Source organism: Gallinula chloropus (assembly GCF_964237585.1).
Source record: "Gallinula chloropus genome assembly, chromosome: 1".
Classification (NCBI taxonomy): domain Eukaryota; kingdom Metazoa; phylum Chordata; class Aves; order Gruiformes; family Rallidae; genus Gallinula; species Gallinula chloropus.
The window spans coordinates 143,972,153-143,992,772 of record NC_140085.1 but is presented as its reverse complement, the minus strand read 5'-3'; the positions used below and the strand labels follow the sequence as shown (position 1 = coordinate 143,992,772).

At 42.1% G+C, this 20,620-nt stretch overlaps 1 protein-coding gene across 1 annotated transcript in view; it reads left to right on the top strand.

The window, feature by feature from the left end:
- Window positions 1-20,620, top strand: part of AFF3 (ALF transcription elongation factor 3) — a gene marked incomplete at both ends in the record, with an annotated part of 332,199 nt that overhangs the window by 192,804 nt on the left and 118,775 nt on the right. The window contains 3 exons of the mRNA XM_084279299.1: window positions 771-857; window positions 6,161-6,197; window positions 11,192-11,243. Of these exons, the coding sequence (XP_084135425.1) occupies window positions 771-857; window positions 6,161-6,197; window positions 11,192-11,243 (176 nt within the window). The remainder of the gene's footprint in view (window positions 1-770; window positions 858-6,160; window positions 6,198-11,191; window positions 11,244-20,620) is intronic.

Below are 20,620 nucleotides of genomic sequence, written 5' to 3'. Positions count from 1 at the left end.
AACTTTTTGTCTAAAGTGCTTGATTTACACCTCCCCAAAAGCAGCCTTGCTTTGCCAACCAACTCATTAGAGCGTGAATGACAATGGTCTTGAATGTGTGGTTACCTGCTACCTGAAGCTGCGTCAAGGATGACTGCATACAAGTCAAGTTATTCATTCTCTTAACTATTAAAAAATATACTTCAAAACAACACAGGGAGGAGTGCAGCACACCTTGTTTAGGGTTTGCCACACATCTCTGTCCTACAAGCCACAAACAACTTGCAGTTAGGAGTCTGTGGAACCCCTTTACAATGATAAAGGCAATTTTAGGATTTAACCTTTGAGCAAGTGTTAAGCATCTATGATTCTGACCTTGTCTATGAAATCTGTGTCATTAGTCCATAGTGTGTACCCTATTATTTGGTCATGGACTAACATTTCTGATCCTATACTATAAAAAAATGTTATGCTGTGAGTTTCACCAGCCAGAATACATCGTGTGATTAAAATGTGGTTGCAGATTGTCAGAAAAATCAAACTTCTTGCACTTAAGATGCATCAGCTATTCAAGAAAATGAAATGGGGCTTAAGAACTCCTCTCAAGAGCCTGTGGTAAAAATCAATGTAGCTCATGTATCATCTAGATTATATGTAAACTGGGCATTTCCTTGAAGCTAGTGTAACTTAAATGTTCCACTACCCAGGCATTCTTACTACTGATATACTATTATTGTCTCCTGTTCCATTGACTTTCTAAATGCAGTTTGCTGTACAATATTGCTTTTCAGGAGATGACCCATTCATGGCCTCCACCACTGTCAGCTATTCACACTCCAGGAAAGGCAGAGCAAAGCAAGTTTCCCTTCCCAAACAAGGTAAGACATGCAACATCATGTACATCCATGACTCCTGCACCACAAAATATGTCCTACACGAGCCCTTATTAAACACGTGAGGGCTGTGGGCCATGGCTAATGCCGTGCTGATAACCTTCTCCATGTGCAAGCCAGTATCCCCAGCCTTCTCCCTGCTTACAGCCTCTGCAGGGCTACAAGGTCTTGTTTTCATGTCTCCTGGCAGCAGCACTGACACCAGCATGTGTGGGTCACAGGTTCCTCACCACAAGACCAAAATGACAGGAGCCCCCTGTGGGGTGTTCAGAAGTGGTGCCTCTGAATACAGAATATGGGCGGTGGTGCCTGTATGAATACATGTGGTGCCAATGCTCATAGAATATGGGCACCTGTGGAAGCTCCTGACTGGTACCTCAGGGCACATACAGCATCTGTGAGTCACGAAGCTCCCACTCAGAGCCATTGCTCCTGGTTCATTTGGCTTTGGTCCACTGATCCTGCTGATGGTCCTTTGAAACCAGCTCCAGTGTTGTATGTGCATCCCTGGGAGGGTGCAGTGTGGCATAGTAAAGCTCATTGGCACGAGCTTGGGGAAACCACATTGTTTATACTTGGTGAGTCAGGAGGGAATGAAGTCAGCTATCCTGTGCAAGAGCCAATTTTGCATTATATCACCATATACTGTTCATATCCCACAAGCATATTTCATTGTGCTTCCGCTTGAAAGATGGTATTGATGCCACTTATAGCCTTCTTCCTGTTAACTCAAGTTCCTTTGATATCTTTTAAGTCCATTCTGCAAAATTTAGTGCACATAATAATTATAACTACACAGCCAAGAAACCTTCAAGATTTTTCTACAGTAAAACAGCTTTTCCGTGGATGAGAGTGTCACGATTTTGAAGTACCGGGGGTGTAAACCAAAACATCTCTGGCATGTTATGAAAGAAGAAGAAGAAGGAAAAAACTCACTGTCTATTTGCTCACGGAAGGCAGACAGCTGATTGAAGATGGTAGGCGGTCTAGAAGCTTGTTAGCATTAGAGTAAGTCCAGGAGGAGATAGATGGGCCAGCAGCTCACAAGCAGGTGAAGTGCTCAGGTATGCATGGCAAAATGAAGTGGTGCTTGCAGCTCTGCAGTTTCTGGCATACTTATCGCCACACAATGTGTGTGCAGATGTGTGTGGGCAAGGTGTGCACCTGCTGGAGTATCTGTGTGGCTCTCATGAATGCACTTCCTCCCAACTGAATGCATTGTGATAAATATAGGAATAGGAGAACCACAGACCATAGGGCAAAGAGATGTGAATAATGGTTGATACTGACTTTCTCATCTTCCTTCCTCCTGTTCATCCATCTCCCAGGGAAGTATTCTAATAGTCTGAACTGCAGAGCTGTTTCAAAAATCTACCATTCATTTTTAAAGAACCTTTTCTAGGTGCATTCCTTTTCTCTTACTAAAGTAGAATTCACATTTTACTTAGGCTTAGGATGGATGAGATTTCATCTAATAATACACGAGCATACTTTCATACATATAATAACATCACAAGTGTATTGTGGACAGGGTGGTCTGCACAGAGGTGTGTGCTAGAAGAAATACGTAACAAAACTCACACGAGTCCTGGGAAAATCCTACATTGATGAAAATAGATTGTGATGATTTTACACACCATCTCTATTTGAAAATAAATTTAAATAATTAAAAGCTACTTCTGTGGCTTCCTCTGAATCTGTGCAGTCACCGAGTTTAGAAGACACCTGCTTTTCAGGCTCCAAAATGCAAAGAATGTTTTCCTAGTCTTTCAAACATGTTTTTGAAACATTTGTAAGCTAGCTATTGCTTTTCACAAAGTGTGGTGTAAAATCTTTATTGAGTCTCGTAGAGGATGTCTCCATAACTCTCAGGAAGCTTTCCCACAGGTAGCTGTTCCAACTTGTTAAAACCAAGGAACTACATCAAGCTCTTGTAGATGGCATGTTATTCAAAGAAATGGGCCTGTCAGTCAAGTAACGGCCAAGGCCAGCAAAGGGGCCTAAAAGGCTACACTCATGGCATTGGCTTTGTCTCTTAGTTCCAAGAGGAGCATGGTATTGTGAATGCATTTTCAGGCTTTATGGCAGTGTTGAGAGATCAGTTCACTTCATTAGCAATGCCTCGTCCAGCCAACTTGACTCCAGAGAAACAAGCGGGCTGCAATCCCTCTACAGAGGACATTTCCCAAGTGTCAAGATACTCATCACTCGGGGAATGAGAAAAGAGAAGCTTGTAGGATTCCTGCCCTGTTTGCAAGCATGCAAATCATCCTTACTTTTCTGTCTATAAAAACTGAGTGTCAGCATCATTAGTTCCCATGAATGCCATGCTGCTTTTAACCCGCAACTCAAGTAATTAGTGATCTGACAGCTTGAAACTTGAAATTTATTAATTAGGCTATTAAAGTTGCAAAGGCCACAGCAACTATAGCTAGAATCATTTTGAAATCAGTCTAGTAATAAAAGCTAAATAACTGAGCTTTATATATCACAGACATAACAGAACTGCATTTTTTGAAACTCTGCGCATGGATGTTTCCCTCTATATAACTATATGCTCAGTGGATGAGGGGGGGATGTATGTGCATATGCTCATATGCTGTCCCTGTATATGAAATCAGACCTCATTTACATGGGAGGTCTCCATTAATGCAGAAGAATGGGAGGAAAGTCCAGGTCAGGTTTGACACATGTGGCACCGCTCAGTAGGTTTCCCAGCACAGTGCTGTTGGGAGAGCACATTTAGGGAACTGTCCTTTATGTAATAGAGGGTATAAAGTTACATTTCATCCTCAACTTTGAATTTTCTTTCTCTGTGGAATTAATTTGTACTCTTGAATTTACTAGGAAGGGGCAATGATGGTCTCTTTATTTCTTGTTTTTCAAAGCTTGAGGATAATTGAATCAGTGTGTGATGTGACGGGCTGTGTGTGCTTTCCTTTCTCCTATCTATGTCACACTTTGTTACATACAAATGATCAGGCATTATTTGATTGTAATTTTATTAAAAACATCTTAATAAATAAACTTTAAATGAATAATTAAATTTGGTAAATAAGAGCTCACTTGATGCTTGCGTGAATGAGCTTTCATGTTCAGGCATTAATTCGTTGCTCTTTGTAGGGAAAAAATGCTGTTAATTCTGCTGCCTGCTTTGCTCTCTTTGTTCATCTTTACTGTGATTGCATGTCTTGAAAGTTTGATCGGGTGTTTGATTTCTAGTTACGTGCATGTGATATTATGGGATCAGCCATCATTTTTTTATTTGAGAGTTAATTTATCCACTCCAGGAGATCTGGTGTCTTGTCACAAAGCTATTGGGTGATTATTCTCAGCAGAAGCCAAGTTATCATAGTGATGGCGTTCTTTACATACTCAATTCATTTACTTTTTCCTTCGTTGTTGATTTTCACAAGTTGGAACAAATGCACTAGAAAATAATCTCCAGAAGTGAAGACGTCACCTTTGTTTTTTAAGTTACATAAAGTTGTGCTTTTTTTCCTATCTCAGTGGGAGAATTCTCCATTTTGCTATGAGATTTTTTGTAACAGCCTCTTTTATTAAGAATAATTCATTGAGAAGCAGGACACTTATTTGCTGATACCAAATTTGAGACAATGCAGAGCCAATGGCAGAGGTAAGATAGAGTGCTAAGCAGTTAAAGGGCAGTGCACATTTCTTCCTGGTGATGATGAAAGTGTAAAAGAGAGAGTGAGATCCTCGCTTAGCAGTTTCGAACGGTTCAACAAACCTGAGGGTGGTTCCATCAAAATTATTGTATTCCCCGAAACTTCTCTATTCACCATTCTGGAACCTGAACATGGTCTAATAGTCTACTTTTATTGGCAGCCTGGTTGGCAACTCAAATACCATTTAAATTCAAGTGTATGTGTCACTACACCACCACCACAAGCTGCTCCTCACTTCTTAAGATTATATTCAGTCACCAGAAAAAAATCCTAGATTCTAATATCCCTTCATCAGAAGCATTCACAAAAAGCTGAGGCAATTTGTCAAAAGCAGGCCATTTCAAATTATTGAGAAATTGTTGTTGGCATGTGAAACACAGTGCAGATCTTTTCATACTGCAGTTGAAGGTAGGAAATCTTAGGGCTTGCCCAAAAGTTTGATGTCTCACATTACAAGTGCATGGGGATGTCAGTGAATCGCAGATGTGTATTACGGCATAAAAATTACAGATTAAAGCCATGCAGTCTGGAGAGCTTTGACTCCAGACCAAATGGTGCAAATCTAGGAGATTAACTAGCCAAACCCTGGAGACCCCAGTGCCTGTAGTCCAGCCAACCTCCTTTTAGAGATGCCAAGAAACTCCCGGGCCCTGAACCCCCGAGGCATGCTTCTGAGTGACTCAGCAGCAAAACCTCATCTCCGACCGAGTCAGAGCATCCTTCAGCTCTCTGGGGACTTGCAGTTCCTGTCTTGATGAGCTGTGCATTTGGCTCATCGCTAGGCCTCTGTGGACTAGGAATCTTCACCAAAACCGGCCACATGTGTTTCTGTGGATTGCCTGGCCCCTCCAAACAATCTTTACTGCATTTGGAATTACATCATATATACAAAGTGCATGTGTGGGTTATTCAGAGGCAGAGCTGCATACTCGGTACCCTTCATTCTGTCTTCCATAGCAAAGTGCTCTTTTTTCCCCTTAATTTAAATATCTTTTTGTTATAGTTTATATTTGCATTTCCCTTCTAGTTATAGACTTCTTTTATATTTTCATGAAGGCAAACAAATTCTGTAAGTAAACTATGTGAACGTTTGCAAGCGAGGAAAAAAATGTCAGATTTATTGCACCACATTCATAGACATTGGAGTTGTGATACAAGGTTGACCTTGTAATCTCGGGGACCCAGAACTAAAGTCTTTATTTCCATTCTCCTGTGCTGTCAATATCAACACATGAAAAGGAAAGACCAGATGTGCTACTACCTCAGGAATCCAATGGTCCATGAAACATTATTAGTCTTCTCTCTGTCTTCCCATCTAAACTTGTAGAAGATAATAGAAGAGTTTTGGCTGATCAATAAATGAATAGTGAGCAGGAGAGTCGTAATAGCTATACAAGGAATTGCACCATTAAAGGGTTGTTGTGAAATAAGTTTACAAGCCTTAGAATTAATGGATTTTGAAAGAAATATTGGATTCATTCTTGTAATTGAAAATTACTTTGAAACTGAATGAACGATTAACAGTGCTGTTTATATTGTTAAGGTAATGTTCAAGCTGTAAAAATAACACAGCGTACCTTTTTTCTGTTATTACTGTAGGAGTCACAACAGGGATCTACAGGACACAGCAATACAAGTAAGTACCAACTCATTTTCTGCTGTATTGGGTGGAGGGGATGACAATGACTGAAAAACAGGTGACAGATAGAGTAAGGAACCAGTTGCAGGCTGGGACAGCGCAGAGCCTCAGCAGGCAGTACTTTGCTTTGGCCAAATGTGGAGAACTGGATTGAAGAGAGACCACCAAAATGTCAGCACTTTTGGTGGACTGGGAAGAACAAAAAGGATTCATTTTGTTATGGCCATTTTGTTATGAAGATGAGAAAGGCTGAAAGGGCAAAAGAAGTGTCTTTTTTCAAAAGCCAGAGAAGAGCTGGCCAAATCTGCACAGAGACGGTGCATGGCCAGATCCAGACTGCCAGAAAATTCTGTGGGAGGAGATCCCTTGTTATCATTTATCTTTCATAGGTAATGGTATATTTTGTGGCTACTGCATAGTAATAAGCTACATAAATCCTGCCAAATTAACACTAGATAACATCTCAAAGACCATATGGCCGTGGGTCTTTTTGGCTAGCAGTGTGGGCAGGGGAGTGATGTGTGCTTGTGTGGCTCCTCCTTCAGCTTTTCAGTGGACTCCAATTTACAACTCATGGTGCAGACCATCAGTACTTTAATTACATTTAGGTAGGGTGAAATACTTAGCAGCAGTATTGAAAGGAAAGATTGAATTGTTCTGCAAAACAAAATGTTAATCCTCTCCCTGGACACCTCTGACTGTTGTTAATGTTGTCTTGCATATTAAATATACATGATCCTATCCTGCTCTCAGCATAAAATCATCTCAACCAAACGAACTGTTTTGCTACCTGCCCGACCCATCAGCCAGCACAGAGCCCTGTTTGCAAATTACAGGGCTGTGACTGAAGATGAAAAATGCCCTGAGCTTGTAGGTTGGGCTTTGAAAGTGGCTGGTCACCCACTGTGTGAGGGAGAAGACATCCAGAGAGACAAGGCTGGGAGATGTAGGCTATTAAAGCAGTGTGGCTCTTCGCTGGGGAAAGGTCGGCATGCGGAAGACAATGTTGTGAGGAAACATGCAGTGGTGTCACCTAATTGCTGTCATCGGTTTGATAGTGCTGCGAGTGCCAGCACTAAGGAAATAATAAAAGGCAAAGGGGATGAGGTTCTGTCAGAAAATAATGAATACAGTAATGAGAGAAGGAAGCACAAAAGGGCCGTAATTGAGAGGGCTATGCAAACACACACAGAGTCACGAGCATGGCAAACACACCAGCTGAGCTGGGGGCTTCGTGATGACATCAGAGGCCACAGTGTTTGGCCAGCTTTGGTCATAGTTTCATTTCGAGTATTCCCCTCTTTCAGTGCTTGAATAAAACAGGTTGCTCTGCAGATCTAATGCAACCTGACTTCCCATGGATTAGGAAATCAGTCCTACCCCCTTACAACATTCTTCTGCTTCTTACTCCAGTGGTCTTCAACCTCACTTTACTTTCAAATCCCCAATCTTCCCTCCCCCACAGTACCTCCAGCTTCTTCTTATCTCCTCATTCATCCTGCTCAGAACAATCACCATATATTTACAGCTGGGATGGAAACGGACTTGGTACTGTTTGTGTGATGGCAACCAAATCAAAGGACACCTGAACCCATGCAGAAACCTTACCAATCTGGTACATCAAACAGATTTTTTTGGAGGAAAAGAAAAGGATAAAAAGGATTAATATGTGAGGAAATGCTAGCCAATGACTCTATGTAGGAAAGTAACCTAATGGTCCATGTAGTGTGTTTATCCAAATGCACATCTTCAGAGTATCAGTCAGCTGTTATTTCCTATTGCACATTGTCTTCTGTGGGATGGCTCTTGAGCCTGTCATTTGCAGTGGTTTTACTCCAGCTGCAAACATCGTCTTTCTCATGGATAACATTTGCATTTCTCTCATTCTTCCTCCACAAGGAAATCAAAGCATTTAAAAACCCATAATTAGTGAAGTTATACTGCTCTGTCACAGTAAACATTATTTATCCCTGTTTGCCAGAAAGGGAAACTTGGCCTGGTTAGGTTGAATGATTCACCCAAATTCCAACTTAGAGGAGAGAACTCCTCTGGCCACCCACTATTCAACAGGAAAATCCTACAAAAGTTCACTTGAAATTTGTTCTTGAATGGGACAAATCTGGACACGTCTCCTCTGGTTGTATTTAAGAAGAATAGGAAGGGAGTTGTGTGAGATGAGGTGGAAACCAACAAATAACTCCCAACTCTGTGGCTAAGGATCCAAGTACTGATGGTTTCCACCGTGTGTTTCTGGAGGTGTGTGTGTGCACACACACATTTCAGAAGACATACACAGTGCTTAGCACCTGAAATAGTGTGCTTACAGACGTCCCATGGCAAAGTAGGTAGCATATTTTTCATCAATTCTAAAAATACTAAAAAAGAAAACCCAGAAAGGCAGACACAAATTTCCCTGTAAGAAGAAGCCAGAGCTACAGAGGAATTGGCAAATGCCAGCCTCCCACAATGGTACCTGCATGGATTTGGCAGGTTATATGGAAATCAGAAAACAAATCTTAGTCTGGCCAAGAGTAAGTGTGAAAAACCCCAAGTTGTTCTGACAGGTTATATATGCTTATCCAAAAATCTTATCCATACCATTCCTGTGACATTCAGCTATGCTTAGTCTATACCCATCTTTAAAGTTCCTATGATTCAGTCAACTGAGAGCAAAGTTGGTAAGGACAGATAGAGCACTAGTGGCCAGATTTTCTTCACTGTTAGGCTGGACTGATGCGTTTCCACCATCTGTACAGGCTTCGTCCTCCCCCTCTGCACAAAAGTATGTTAAGTGACGATTAGCATAAAAGCAGCTGCAAATGCTTACTGTAGGGTAATTCATTAATATCCAGTTTGGCTAAATCACAGATTCCCTTTTCTCTCTCCTCACGGTACTTAATGCTGCTTCCCTTGTTGCTGCATTAACATACATCGCTGAAAGTAGAACTGATGTGAACTCTGCTGGCAAAGCACTCAGGAGTCCATATTCCCTCTCACACTCAAACAAACCAGTGTTCATGGTAATAATTCATCACTTAGAAAAAGCCGAAGTTACAAATAGAAAATCTTTTAATATATGCCAACTGTTACTGTTGGTTTCTTGTTCCAAATTACCATAATGAAGATGAGCTCCAGGGCTCCAGGCACCCTCAGGCTGGCAAACATATACTGTACCAACAGCTTTCGAGCCAGCAAGTTCATCATCTGGATATACTTTTTGGTGTCTCTGCTAAAAGTGGAAAGTGACCTCGAGATTACGCAGTGGATGTATTCCATACTGTGTGGATGCCCCGCTTGTGCTGAAGTTTTAGGTGCCTGTAGCTGTCCTCCTACAGCAAGTGCTCACCTTCCATAAAGGTCCACAAAGAGGCATCAGTATTTTTGAGGTCATCCAGAACTTCCCCCATCCTGTTTACTAAAGTTAAGGCACCTAAGTTGGGTATACAAAAACCCATCTAGAGGGGAGGATGAAATCTAAAAGCACCATAGCAAGGTGTTTGCAGTACCCAGAACAAAACACCCACTTCCAAAAGGTTGCTGTCTACATTAAGTCCTTCAGCTTGCTTCTGTAGAGCAGCAGAAGCACATTAGCAGCAGCAATCTGCCTCTTCTGAAGGCAATAGCAACTTTTCCAGAGGTTCCCCTTACAGCTGTTGCTGGCACCCCAGGGTGAGGACTTTGTCCGCAGCAAATGGATGATACGTAATGCTCATATGCATGGAATCAGTTGGGGACTGATCCAAAACCCACTCATCTCAAGTCAATGAGCAGAAAATCAGACAATACTGAAACAGCCTGACCACAATAGGCACGTCTCACATTTTTTTTTCAGAAGGCACAGGTGGATTTGGGTTTAACAAAGCTCATTAAAAGGTAATGGAGAAAAACACATCCATCAGTAAACCAGTCACACTCAACCTCTGCGCCTCCTTGTCTGCTAGGCAACAAAAACTCCTGTGTAGACAGCTATTAGCATCCAGTGACACACAAGAGGAGCAGCAGCTGCACAGTCTCTAGGTCCAGAATTCAAGTTCAAGGTGATTCAAGTGGAGCAGGATACCCTGTACTTCCATGGTAGAGCTAAACAAAAATCTTACAACGAAGTGCAGCTCACTCAGAGAGCAATAATTGCAGCAAACCTCAGCCTTATTTTTGGGGAGGGATGGAGAAAGGAGGGAGAAGGACTTGGCCTGTCTTAGCAAAAGCAGTACTGCCCCACCAGCTAGCAGCCTGCGTCCCCGGTGTCTGTGCTATGGAACTAGGTTGTGTTGGGAAGATGATTTTGGACCCAAGATGGGAATCGTCACTAGCCAACATTCTATGATGGGGCCTTTGTGAGTCATAAGGAAATGTTGAAGAGGCATCCCTTGGGCCCCTGACATTTCTCAGGCATTTGAGTACCTGACTTCTCCTGGGGTTGAGTGCCTAAGTCAAAATATGCATCATAGCAAAGAGGGCTTCCCCAGCCCCCACCTACAGGAGCTGAAGGTTGGATCCTTAATGTGTTCAAAATTACTGTGATCCACAGCATCCCATGGCAGAACTATGTCCTTACTAGCTCCTGCTGGTGCTGGTTTACTTTGTATGAAATAATTACTGCTCCTGGAGCAGGGTTTTGGAGAGTGTGCATGTTGGATGGGGCACTCTCTCAGTAGCAGAGCTGTAGGGCCCTCAAGAAATTATTTCAGCTGATCCAAGGTCTGCTATTGCTGGAAAAGCTTGTGTCCTCTAAGCAGCCTCCTTTGCAGAGTTTCCTTGCCTGACGTTTCCAGAGTACATGCGGCAGTGACAAGAAAAGTCAAGTCAGGGTTGAGTCCCTGCTTGCAAATGCTCCGGCAGTGCCCCCGTAGCCCTGTGATTGCCGCCGCAGCGGTCTGCACGTGTGGGAAGAGTGGGTCAGCGTTAGCAATGAATAATGCGTTGGCGTGTCACATCTGAGCAGTTTCCATATTGATCCATTTCTGATGTCATTTTCTTCTTCTCTTTTAAAGGGAAAAGTGATGTAGAGCCAAAGAGTCCAGAGCAAAGCGCAACCTGTACATCGTAAGTCACTTTTGCATTTAAGATGGGAGAAGGCAGCTGTGTTTTTATCAGATTTGTTGGACAAAATAGGATTTGTTTGTTTTCATTAAGATAAAACTCTTTCGCTGATGCATTTCTTAAAATGGCTTTTTAGATAATGACTAAACATTAATTATTCCTAGAACTTCTGCGTGCTGGTAAGCCAGAGATCTTTGCAAGTGAAATGGCTCTGTATCACACTGAATAGATATGAGATGATTTTTTGTGGGTGTGCGAGCCTGGCCTTTACAACCTGACTTCAACGTTACCTTAACGCTGCCGGAGTTTGTCACACTTGCTAAAAAACATCATGTCACATATGCCTTTGATGTACTGATGTAATTTTAAAAGACTGCAGTCTGCAGCTTCACCTCTGAATTACTTGAAATCCAATTACAGCTATCTCTGGTCTCTCACGATTTTGTTGATGTTTTTGAATTAACAAAAGAAGTCGAGAAATAGATAGGAACAGGCACTTGTAATATATCAGTGTTCACCTTCACTCTGGTGCAACAATAGAAGCTTTTACCATTTTTAACTCTGGTATACAAAGGACTGAATTGTTTTGCCAACATAAACCAGTCTATGAAACAGATGGGCTGCAAGTTAAAAAAAATAAAAAAATAAATAAATGGCATCAGTCTCCCAAACTGAACGAGATAAGTGAATTCCTTTAATAACTACCAGGCAGGAGCATTATGAATTTCTTCAAAACCATTCACCTTTTTAATCCCATTTGAGGGAGAGAAGTTCTTGTAACAGTCAGTCATGTGAATTTTAGAGTGCATCTTGCCCATAATTTATGTTTTCTGATTCCTGTTATTTAAATTCAGAGCATTATATCCTGTAAATCTTGCAAGGTGTCGCCATTTGTTACATGGCCAAAAGTAGTCTCAGAAGGAGGTACAATAATGGTGATTTATTGTGGGATGTTTTGATTTCTGCCGCAAATACACATTAAAAATCTTCTGGAAATGAATCTAGAAAAGGATTTGACATGGTGTAAGAAATGGCTTGTCCTGCAGACTGTGTTGTGGAATGTAATTACAGTATGTGAGCATATTTAGCCAAACTTATTAAATGAATTAAGCATTAGCAGCCTTATGCCTTCTGATAGCATGATTGCTGGGAATGGTTAATAGAATGATTCCAATAATTATAATTTTAAAAAATAATATTGCAATAAAGACCAAAAGAAGAAGGGTTTTAATGCCATCTGGAGGTATTTTGGAGAAATGAACCCATTTATTTTTGCCGATATTTAGCAATATGTGAAACATAAGCTGTGCTCCAAAGTGTTTTTTCTAGTTAGATGGTATTTTATTCATGAGGAAGCTTCTATACTTTCCTTTCTTCTCCTTCATTGGATTAAAATCCTGTAAAATCTCAAAACCCACAACCGGGGTATCCCTAAACCCAGAATACGGGTTCAGGGATACGGCCCGTTATGTTTATGGTTTTGAGACTACATGCTGTGTCATGTAACAGTGTGTGCTGCATTAGATACAGGAGACTTCAGAATCTGGTTAGGTGTGAAAAGTTCCTTGCCTAAGAAGAGATCTCAGTACAATCTTCTGAAACTGTGCTGCCTACTGGATACAGTATATTTATAATGCTTATCTTTAAATTGTTGTTATATGCTAAGGCTACCCCACAGCAGATAGTGGGCTCCCAGAGCAATTTTTAGAGGTAGAAGCGACTGGTTACCTCTGATAAATGGCTGTGTTCAAGAAACAGAGTCCTTTCTAGTTGGGGGAATTATTTGTGTGGAAAAGGAGGCAGGAGAGAAAAGAGATGAGAGGAAGGGAACCAGCAAGTGCTGTGCCAACAGAGGATGAAGACAATGAGAGGGATACAGCTAAGGAGGAGGAAGTGCAAATACTAAATTTTCAGGAAGAGATACAAAACTGAGAGCAGTGGAAGAGAAAAACAGAAGTCAAGCACTGGAACTGAGAGAGCAATACAAGCAAAAGGCGTTGGTAAGCTAAAAAATTATGTGTTGTTGAGTGTTACACTGAAGTAAAACAACTCATGTTGATGTGTAGGTGCACGCTGACATTCCACTTCTGCTGTCTTTGGTAGGCCTTCCCTGGATTTCTTCTCATTTCCAACTTCTTCTAGGAGAGACTTCTCTCCCTGTTTCTTAGGCAGTTGCGAATACAGAGTTTCTCTGTTCTTTTGGGGATGTAGCAGATCGCACCCGTGCACAAGATACACAGCCAGAAGGACCCACAGGGCTCATATACACGTGGATACACGAGCATGTGCCTGGGTCTTTCTACAGTAATGGACATACTCCTACATACATGGAGAAGCCCACACCATTGCACAGCTGGCTGAGAGCCCTGGCAGTGCCCAGTCCTGCAGCGGGGAGCCGGAAGGGGTGGGCAAGGGGAGATGTGGGCAAAGGGCCATGAATGGTGCTAAGCATCCCCATGAGTAACGTTCCTGCACCCTCTTGCAAGGTGCCGCTCCCCTGAGAGTGTCGAAGGAGTCTGGTTGGCATCTCCTGTCAGGGGTCCTAAAAAGGAGAAACATTCATGTAGGAGAGGTGGCATGTTTGGGTCTGACCAGGAGGAACTATGGATTTATTTCACTGTGAATCAGTGTTTCCTTGTGAAAATGGAACAAACAGCAACAGAAAACCCCACAAAGCAAGTCATGTTGGCCTAGATAAAAATAACAGAAAAGACAGGGAGGAGCAAATTAATGTTTCTTTCTTGCAAACGTCTTTTTTATTTTCCTCAGGCATCTTACAAGCTACACACTCAAGCCAAGCTTATATGACTCTGTGGCAGTTAATTCATCCTTGGTGCAGATTTACTGCCTCCATCCGAACATTATTTATGCAGCTTCAAAGGACAGGTTGATTGCCCTCCTGAATCAGGCAGTGAGGGGCTTGTAAACCAAGCATTTACATCAAGTCTCCCCTCAAGACATTCCTCCTGCATTGCCCATTGGGATCCAGGTCCTCAAAAACATGTATTTCCTTATGACCTGGAGCCCTGGGGCCAAAGGTGCTACCCATATGCTCCAAGAGTAGAGAAATGTAGGGGCATGTGGTGGTTTGTTTGGAGGGGTTTGGGTATCATAAATGCATCATTCTGAATACCATTATGCAGGGAGGGACAGGCAGGGTCCTGTATACATTAACTCCCTAGATAGGCTCAGTATAACGTAGCTCTCCCCCAACAATAATATTAAACATTAGGAAACTGGTATGTATTAAATGACACACATTAATTGATGCAGCACCCTAATGAGGCAGATAAATAAGGGCAGCTATGCTAGAGATAACTGAGATGGATGTAGGAGAATGAGGATGGCAGAAAAGTGGTGAGGAAGTCTTGAGCAGAGACACATACTTTTGCACAATATTCCTATGGCCTTCACCGCCTCAGCATACACAACAATCACCTGAGATGGCACTGAAGAAATGCAGTAAAAGATGCAAACAATACAGAGGTGTTAAGCTGTCTGGAGTCTTCCCCAGTTGATTCATGCTCCTTGTAATTGAATGCTTTTAAAGCCATGAGAATTCGGGATTTGGAGGGGTTTTTGTGTTGTTGTACTCGTTAATATATATAGCTCTCTCTGGGTCATCTGATTACAGCTTCACTGAGCATTTCTAAACTTTTAGGACTGTTCAGAAATAGCCAGCAATGTTTTGTTCTTCTGGTTCTCTGATAAAAGCTTTGACTTTCCATGGTCAGAAAACTTTCACCGCTATTGTTAAAAACACCTAATTTTTATCAAAATCCTTTCTCCCCCTGGTTTTACCAGCTGTAGTCTGAATGGCTGCATTAGGAAGTGATGGAGGGATGAAGAAAGAGTGGCCTTTTGTTCTGTAATAATTTCAAATACAGATTTTCAGTTTGTCTTTGGCAAAAACTGGATCCTTTCAGTAAACCCTGGAAATCTGCAATTAAAACTTTTATTTTTATACATCTTCTGTGCAAGGAGAAGTGGTCCCAACCAGTGCACATGTTTTGGGGGGACCTCGCAGTGCCGTAGAAACTCCTCCCCGAGCTCCGTGCTCTTCCCTCCCCCTGCGTGTGAAATATGACAGTAATTCAAAACCAGCACAAACACACAAAGTGCTCAGCAAGACTCCCGCTCTTGGGATGACTTTCGATGTACTGTCTGTTGTGATGTTCTTCAGTACCTTTGTGTTTGTAAATGATTTCCAGTTCAGACTACCCAAGGTTAATCATGCCTGACTGTGATTCACTGCTCTGCATTTACCTCGACATTTCTAGTGCACTTACTTAATGATATCAGGGCTAGCAACTAGCTACCTCGGTGCTGTCTCTTTATTATCCCTCCCACAATTGTTTTCATGCTGAGCTGCTCCAGATTTTTCCCTCCCTTTTTACAAGAGAATTAACCAAGATTGAGGGAGGCTTTTATAATTTATGGCAGTTATGCAAGTTTTGTCCTTTGCTGATACTCTCCGAGTTATCACAGCAATCTCAGGGCGTGTGCACGTGTGTGTGTGTTTGCTTTTGCCAGGCAGAAATAGATGTTGTCTCTGTTCCTGCCTTGCACTGGCCCCCAGCATCACTTGGAGAATAGTTTGCTCAGAGGGATCTTCATCAACTGTATTAAATTCAGCAGCTTTCTAAGCTGCCCATTTGCAGAGATTAGCACTACAGTCTCTTGCTCATCCAGCAGTAGCTACCTGTTCTCATCACCCTGATTGTCCTTGAGGAAGGAAGTAGGAAACGGGTTCTGGGAGCCACGTCACTGTTGTGCTTGCTTGGCATGACCTATGTCTGTATTGGCATGAGCATCACCTGTTGGTTTCTTGCCTTTTCTTCATCACTTCTGTCTTGCCCCTTGCATCTTCAGAGTGACTCACAAATAGTTACTCAACAGCCAAAAACTGCATCTGGTTTCCACCTCTGCAGATGGGAAGAGTGAGGCAGAGGGGTTACGAGGTGCTCCCAGAGTGTAGAGAGAACCAGTGTCAAACACAGGAGATCATGTTGAGCAAGTGCTGCCAACACATGATCCTGCTCTTAGCCCCCAGAGATCCTGGCCACTCACATCTGGCCAACGTGTGGTCTTGACCATAAGTCTCCCAGGCAACAAGTGCAACCTGATTGAGCACCAGAGTTGGACGAGGAGCCGTAGTCCCACCTCACTTCACCAAATGGCCTGGGGCAAGTTCTTTAAAGTTAGCCTTGGCTTTCCCCCATCTAAAATAATAATTAGACCTCCTTGAAGACTATCTCATTAGTATTTGTACAAAGTGTTGAAAAATGTAATGTTCTGTAAAATTGGCTAAGGATTACTCACCCAGAAGAGTAAAGGAAATGTGTGGTAGTTTAAGTCTTTTTAAGACAGACTTGGGTAGTGAGTGATAAATGTCCTGAGGAGTGCCAGGTGTAGGGAGGAGAGACAGAGCTGCTCCCTCTCCCAGGTGCCCACAGACCTGGTGAGCATGGGCACCCTGCCCCATCACCACACCCCTATTCTCACCCCAGAGTTTCAGTCTTGGGACAGGGGTTAACCCAATTTAAATTAGAAGTATTTGGCTTTTGACTCAGCGAACTGGAAGGAGGGATGGTAATAGGGAAGGGGCAAAGCATGCAAGCTGCAGAGGAAAAAAACCCTCCAGCAATCCTCGGTATACTTCTGTTTTTTTGCCAAAAGGATCATGAAAGGTCAAGTCAGTTGAACCAGGAAATAGCTAACACCTGAGTCTGGTGGACAATGGAAAGGGTGAAATCCATGCAGCTGTGGAAATCAGTTCCAAGGAAAGGGATGCCCAAACTTTGAGGGTTATAAACCACTTTTAGCTTTCAGATGAAGGTACCAGGGTAAGTTTCCAAACAGTCTTCCACAGTCTTCAAGTTGTGGGCATTTTAGAGGGCAAGGACATCCGCAGCAGACACATTGGCCAATGATTTAGTGACAACCTCTTTTTGTAAGTCTGTGTGCTCTGTTGAGGGGCATGATGAGCTCATCAACCTGCTCATGAGCCACAGATGACTCTTCTCTACCCAGAAACACCATTTCCAAAGGATGGTAGGTAGATAATGTGAAATTACATCCTTTAAGTTATTTTTTGAGATGTATTGTTTCTGAAAATACCAGCGTAGTGATGGCTTTTAATGTACATCTGTAATCTTTCTGAGAGAAGTCTTACAATCCATGTTGGAAACAAAAATAAAAAGAAGAAAAAAAATAGAAAAAAAATCTTACTATGATGAATGAAGTCAGTGTTTTCCACAGTGATGGAGGTCTTGAGAACTGTAGAAGTGAAAGTCTGGTGTTTATCTATGAACCAAGTCACTGGCAGAAGAAGAAGGCTGGCTTCATTGCACTATTCCACCTGTTTACTCGAGCCTCAGCTCACGGAGCTAACCCCTGCCAGACTGTCACTCTGCTCAGCCAATCCAACAAGAACAGCTGAAATTTTAAAACACACTCCTCAGCTCTCAAATTCCCATGAAAAAGTTCTTTTTTTTTTTTTTGCCCTTTCCCCTAAATAATTACCCTCAGCCCATGTACAGAGCACTTCTCTGTGTATTAAATATATAGACTGTTAAAAAGTATAATTCCACCATAAATTCCCACTCCAAGAAACAAAGTGATTTCACCTGTGGGATGCATCAGAGCTGCTGCAGTATTGTCACAACCCTGATGTGAACCTCGCTTGCCAATTCCTAACCTTTTCTGAGCACCGATTTTTTGGATTTGTGGTATACGATGCTGCTGATAGTTCACAGAAAAAAAACCCAACCTATTGTAAGCTGATGCCAACAAATCTATTTTCTCCAAATGCTGTAAAGACATTTTCTTGGAAGACACTTGCTCGTACAGGTCTTGACTGAATCTCTCTTTGAGTTTTAGCAAAGTTAAGGAGGAAGAATGGATTGGTATTGTTGGTGATACTTTTTTTTACCATATAAAAATTACAGATGGATACCAGTTGAAGATGGTACCAGTAAGATAAAATCTATTAAAGCCATATAAAGTCATATAAAAAAATCTTAAAAACGTAACATCTGTGAAAGCAAATGAAATGAGCTGCTTTGTTTGGTTTATAAAGAAAACACCTCAAACTCCAATCTATCCTTAATTGCAGCTGTGTTTTTTCTGGGACAAAATTTCGCTTCTGTAGAGTTCAAGTCAGAAAAAAAGAAAAGAGAAAAAGCTTTCTCTGAGCTGTCAGCAAGAACAACTATGGATGAATGCTAATAAAAACACCACTGAGGTCTGGGGAAGCTTTGTGATTGACTTACACGGGGTGAGAAAGGGCCTTCACTGCCCTGTTTTTAAATGCTAGCCCCCTCTCTTCTACCAGATGTAACCAATAGCTCGAGATAACCGCCCTTATCGCTGCAGGACTCAGCGCGGGGGTTTATTTATAAAGTCCTCTTGATCCAGGCCCTCTCATTTAGCACTTTCACCTTCACTATCTACCTGTACTCTGTACACTGGAGAGAAAAATAATTAGCTGTGGGAAGCTGCCCTCGATTTGATGCCACCCTTGACTCAGAGCTGAAGGGGAAAGTGGTTTAACGCAAGAGGAGACCACCTCGCTTCGAAACAGCAGCTTCTGTCCCACTGGAAAACCTAGCATAGAGCCGGGCATGATTTCTAATTTTAATACCAAGTAAAAACTGTTTCTGTAACATTTAACATCGCTTAGAATCAAACTGACCAATTTAACTGGCTAACATGCTGTCATGCTGGAGGAACCGCTTTCCTGTACTGCACCAGGAGCGTATCATTTTTCTCTTAGGCACTGTTTTTCTTGGACTTTGTCATTTGTAAGGGACTAATTGGGAATTTTGAACGCATTATATATTAGCTCTGAACACGGCGGTTAAAGAGGTGTTGCCAGGAAAATCAGGAGATGCAAATACCTGGGAAGAAGACTGTTTCATTGGGAATGCTGCCAGGAAGGCAGGCACTATCAATCCGGGTCTGTATTTCTATCTCCAAAGAAAACGATACATGGAAGTTCAGCGGCTCACACGCTGGAGTCGTGATGTGTGTGGTGCTGGTTTTGCCCAGCTAAAATTCCTGGTTGCCCGGGTAATAGGTTTTGGAAATCCTCTACCTCAGGCAAAAGCCGCTGCAACTTGAAACCCTCCCTGGGCTGATGCTCAACAGGGGCACCACCACTGCTGTGTGCGGGGGGGGGGGGGCTGCTGTCTTGGCCCAGGGGTTTCATAGAATCATAGAATTCAGGCTGGGGAACAAAATAAAACGGGGCCAAAAGAAGAGAAAAGCGATCAGGAGTGTTCAATACTTCCAGTCCCTCATAACCTGATACTTTTTCCCACTCCATTGCCATGTCCCTTCAGCCGAAGTGCAGGGGGTTACCTCGTCCCAGGTCTGAATTGCTGGATGATGGAAAGACAAGAGGTGTGGGGAGAGGAGGAGGGCAAGAGGGGGAGAAAGAGAGATACAGGGATCTGGCCACCTGCCAAGAAAAATAAGTAACATTTTGAAAAAGAGAAATCCTAAGACTGAGGTCATAGTATGGAAAAAGTCTGTTTCACAGACTCTTGAGCCTGAATACAGGCCAAGATTTTTGGTTGGAGTTTTTGGGGGTTTTTGTGTTGGGTTTTTTTTTATTAATGCAGGCATCCTATTAACATTTGAACACTAAAGCTTGTCCAGGAATGGAAAGATTTTGGAATTTGAAGTGCCTTAGTTTTCTATTTTGTTCATGCACAGATACATTTTTTTTTAATGACAAGTGACATTTTGAATGAGAAGATCCCTCATTTTGCTTTTAACTTATTTTACAACTATGAAGATCAAATTCAGGGAATCTAAAGAAGCGCCTGTTTTTCCCACAGAGTGACCAACTCTAAAAACAAGAGACTTTTCAAGCTTGGTGGACAACTTTTCATTTGCCGTGCACAATACTACAAGATACCAAAACCTGAAATGATGGTGAATTTTCCTATGTGGAAAAGTCCTACTGTTCAGCCATGAACAGCAATGATTTTCTAAAATCTTTGTCGTAGCAAGCTGACAGTTTCATGACAAATTACTTTTCATACCTAACTAAACAAAATTATTGAAGTTTTTCTGCCTTAATGTCTGGATTCGGATTAAATGTCAAGGTGTGGATTTTTTTTTTTATCTGGGGGAAAAAAAATTACTCTTGGATTTGTTAGGATGTTATTGCAAGCAAGTTTTCTGGTCTTTGATTTGCTAAGCTACAACTGGAGTCTGCCTTCCTCAGGGTAAGAATATTTCCACATTATCATTTCACCTGCAGTACTTTAAGAGGGAGAATATTATCTCTCGGTGTGTACCTCGGCTTTGTGCATTCTGTTCTTTGTTTAGCATGCAGACCGGCTTCATCTCCCAAAATAGATGTGGAA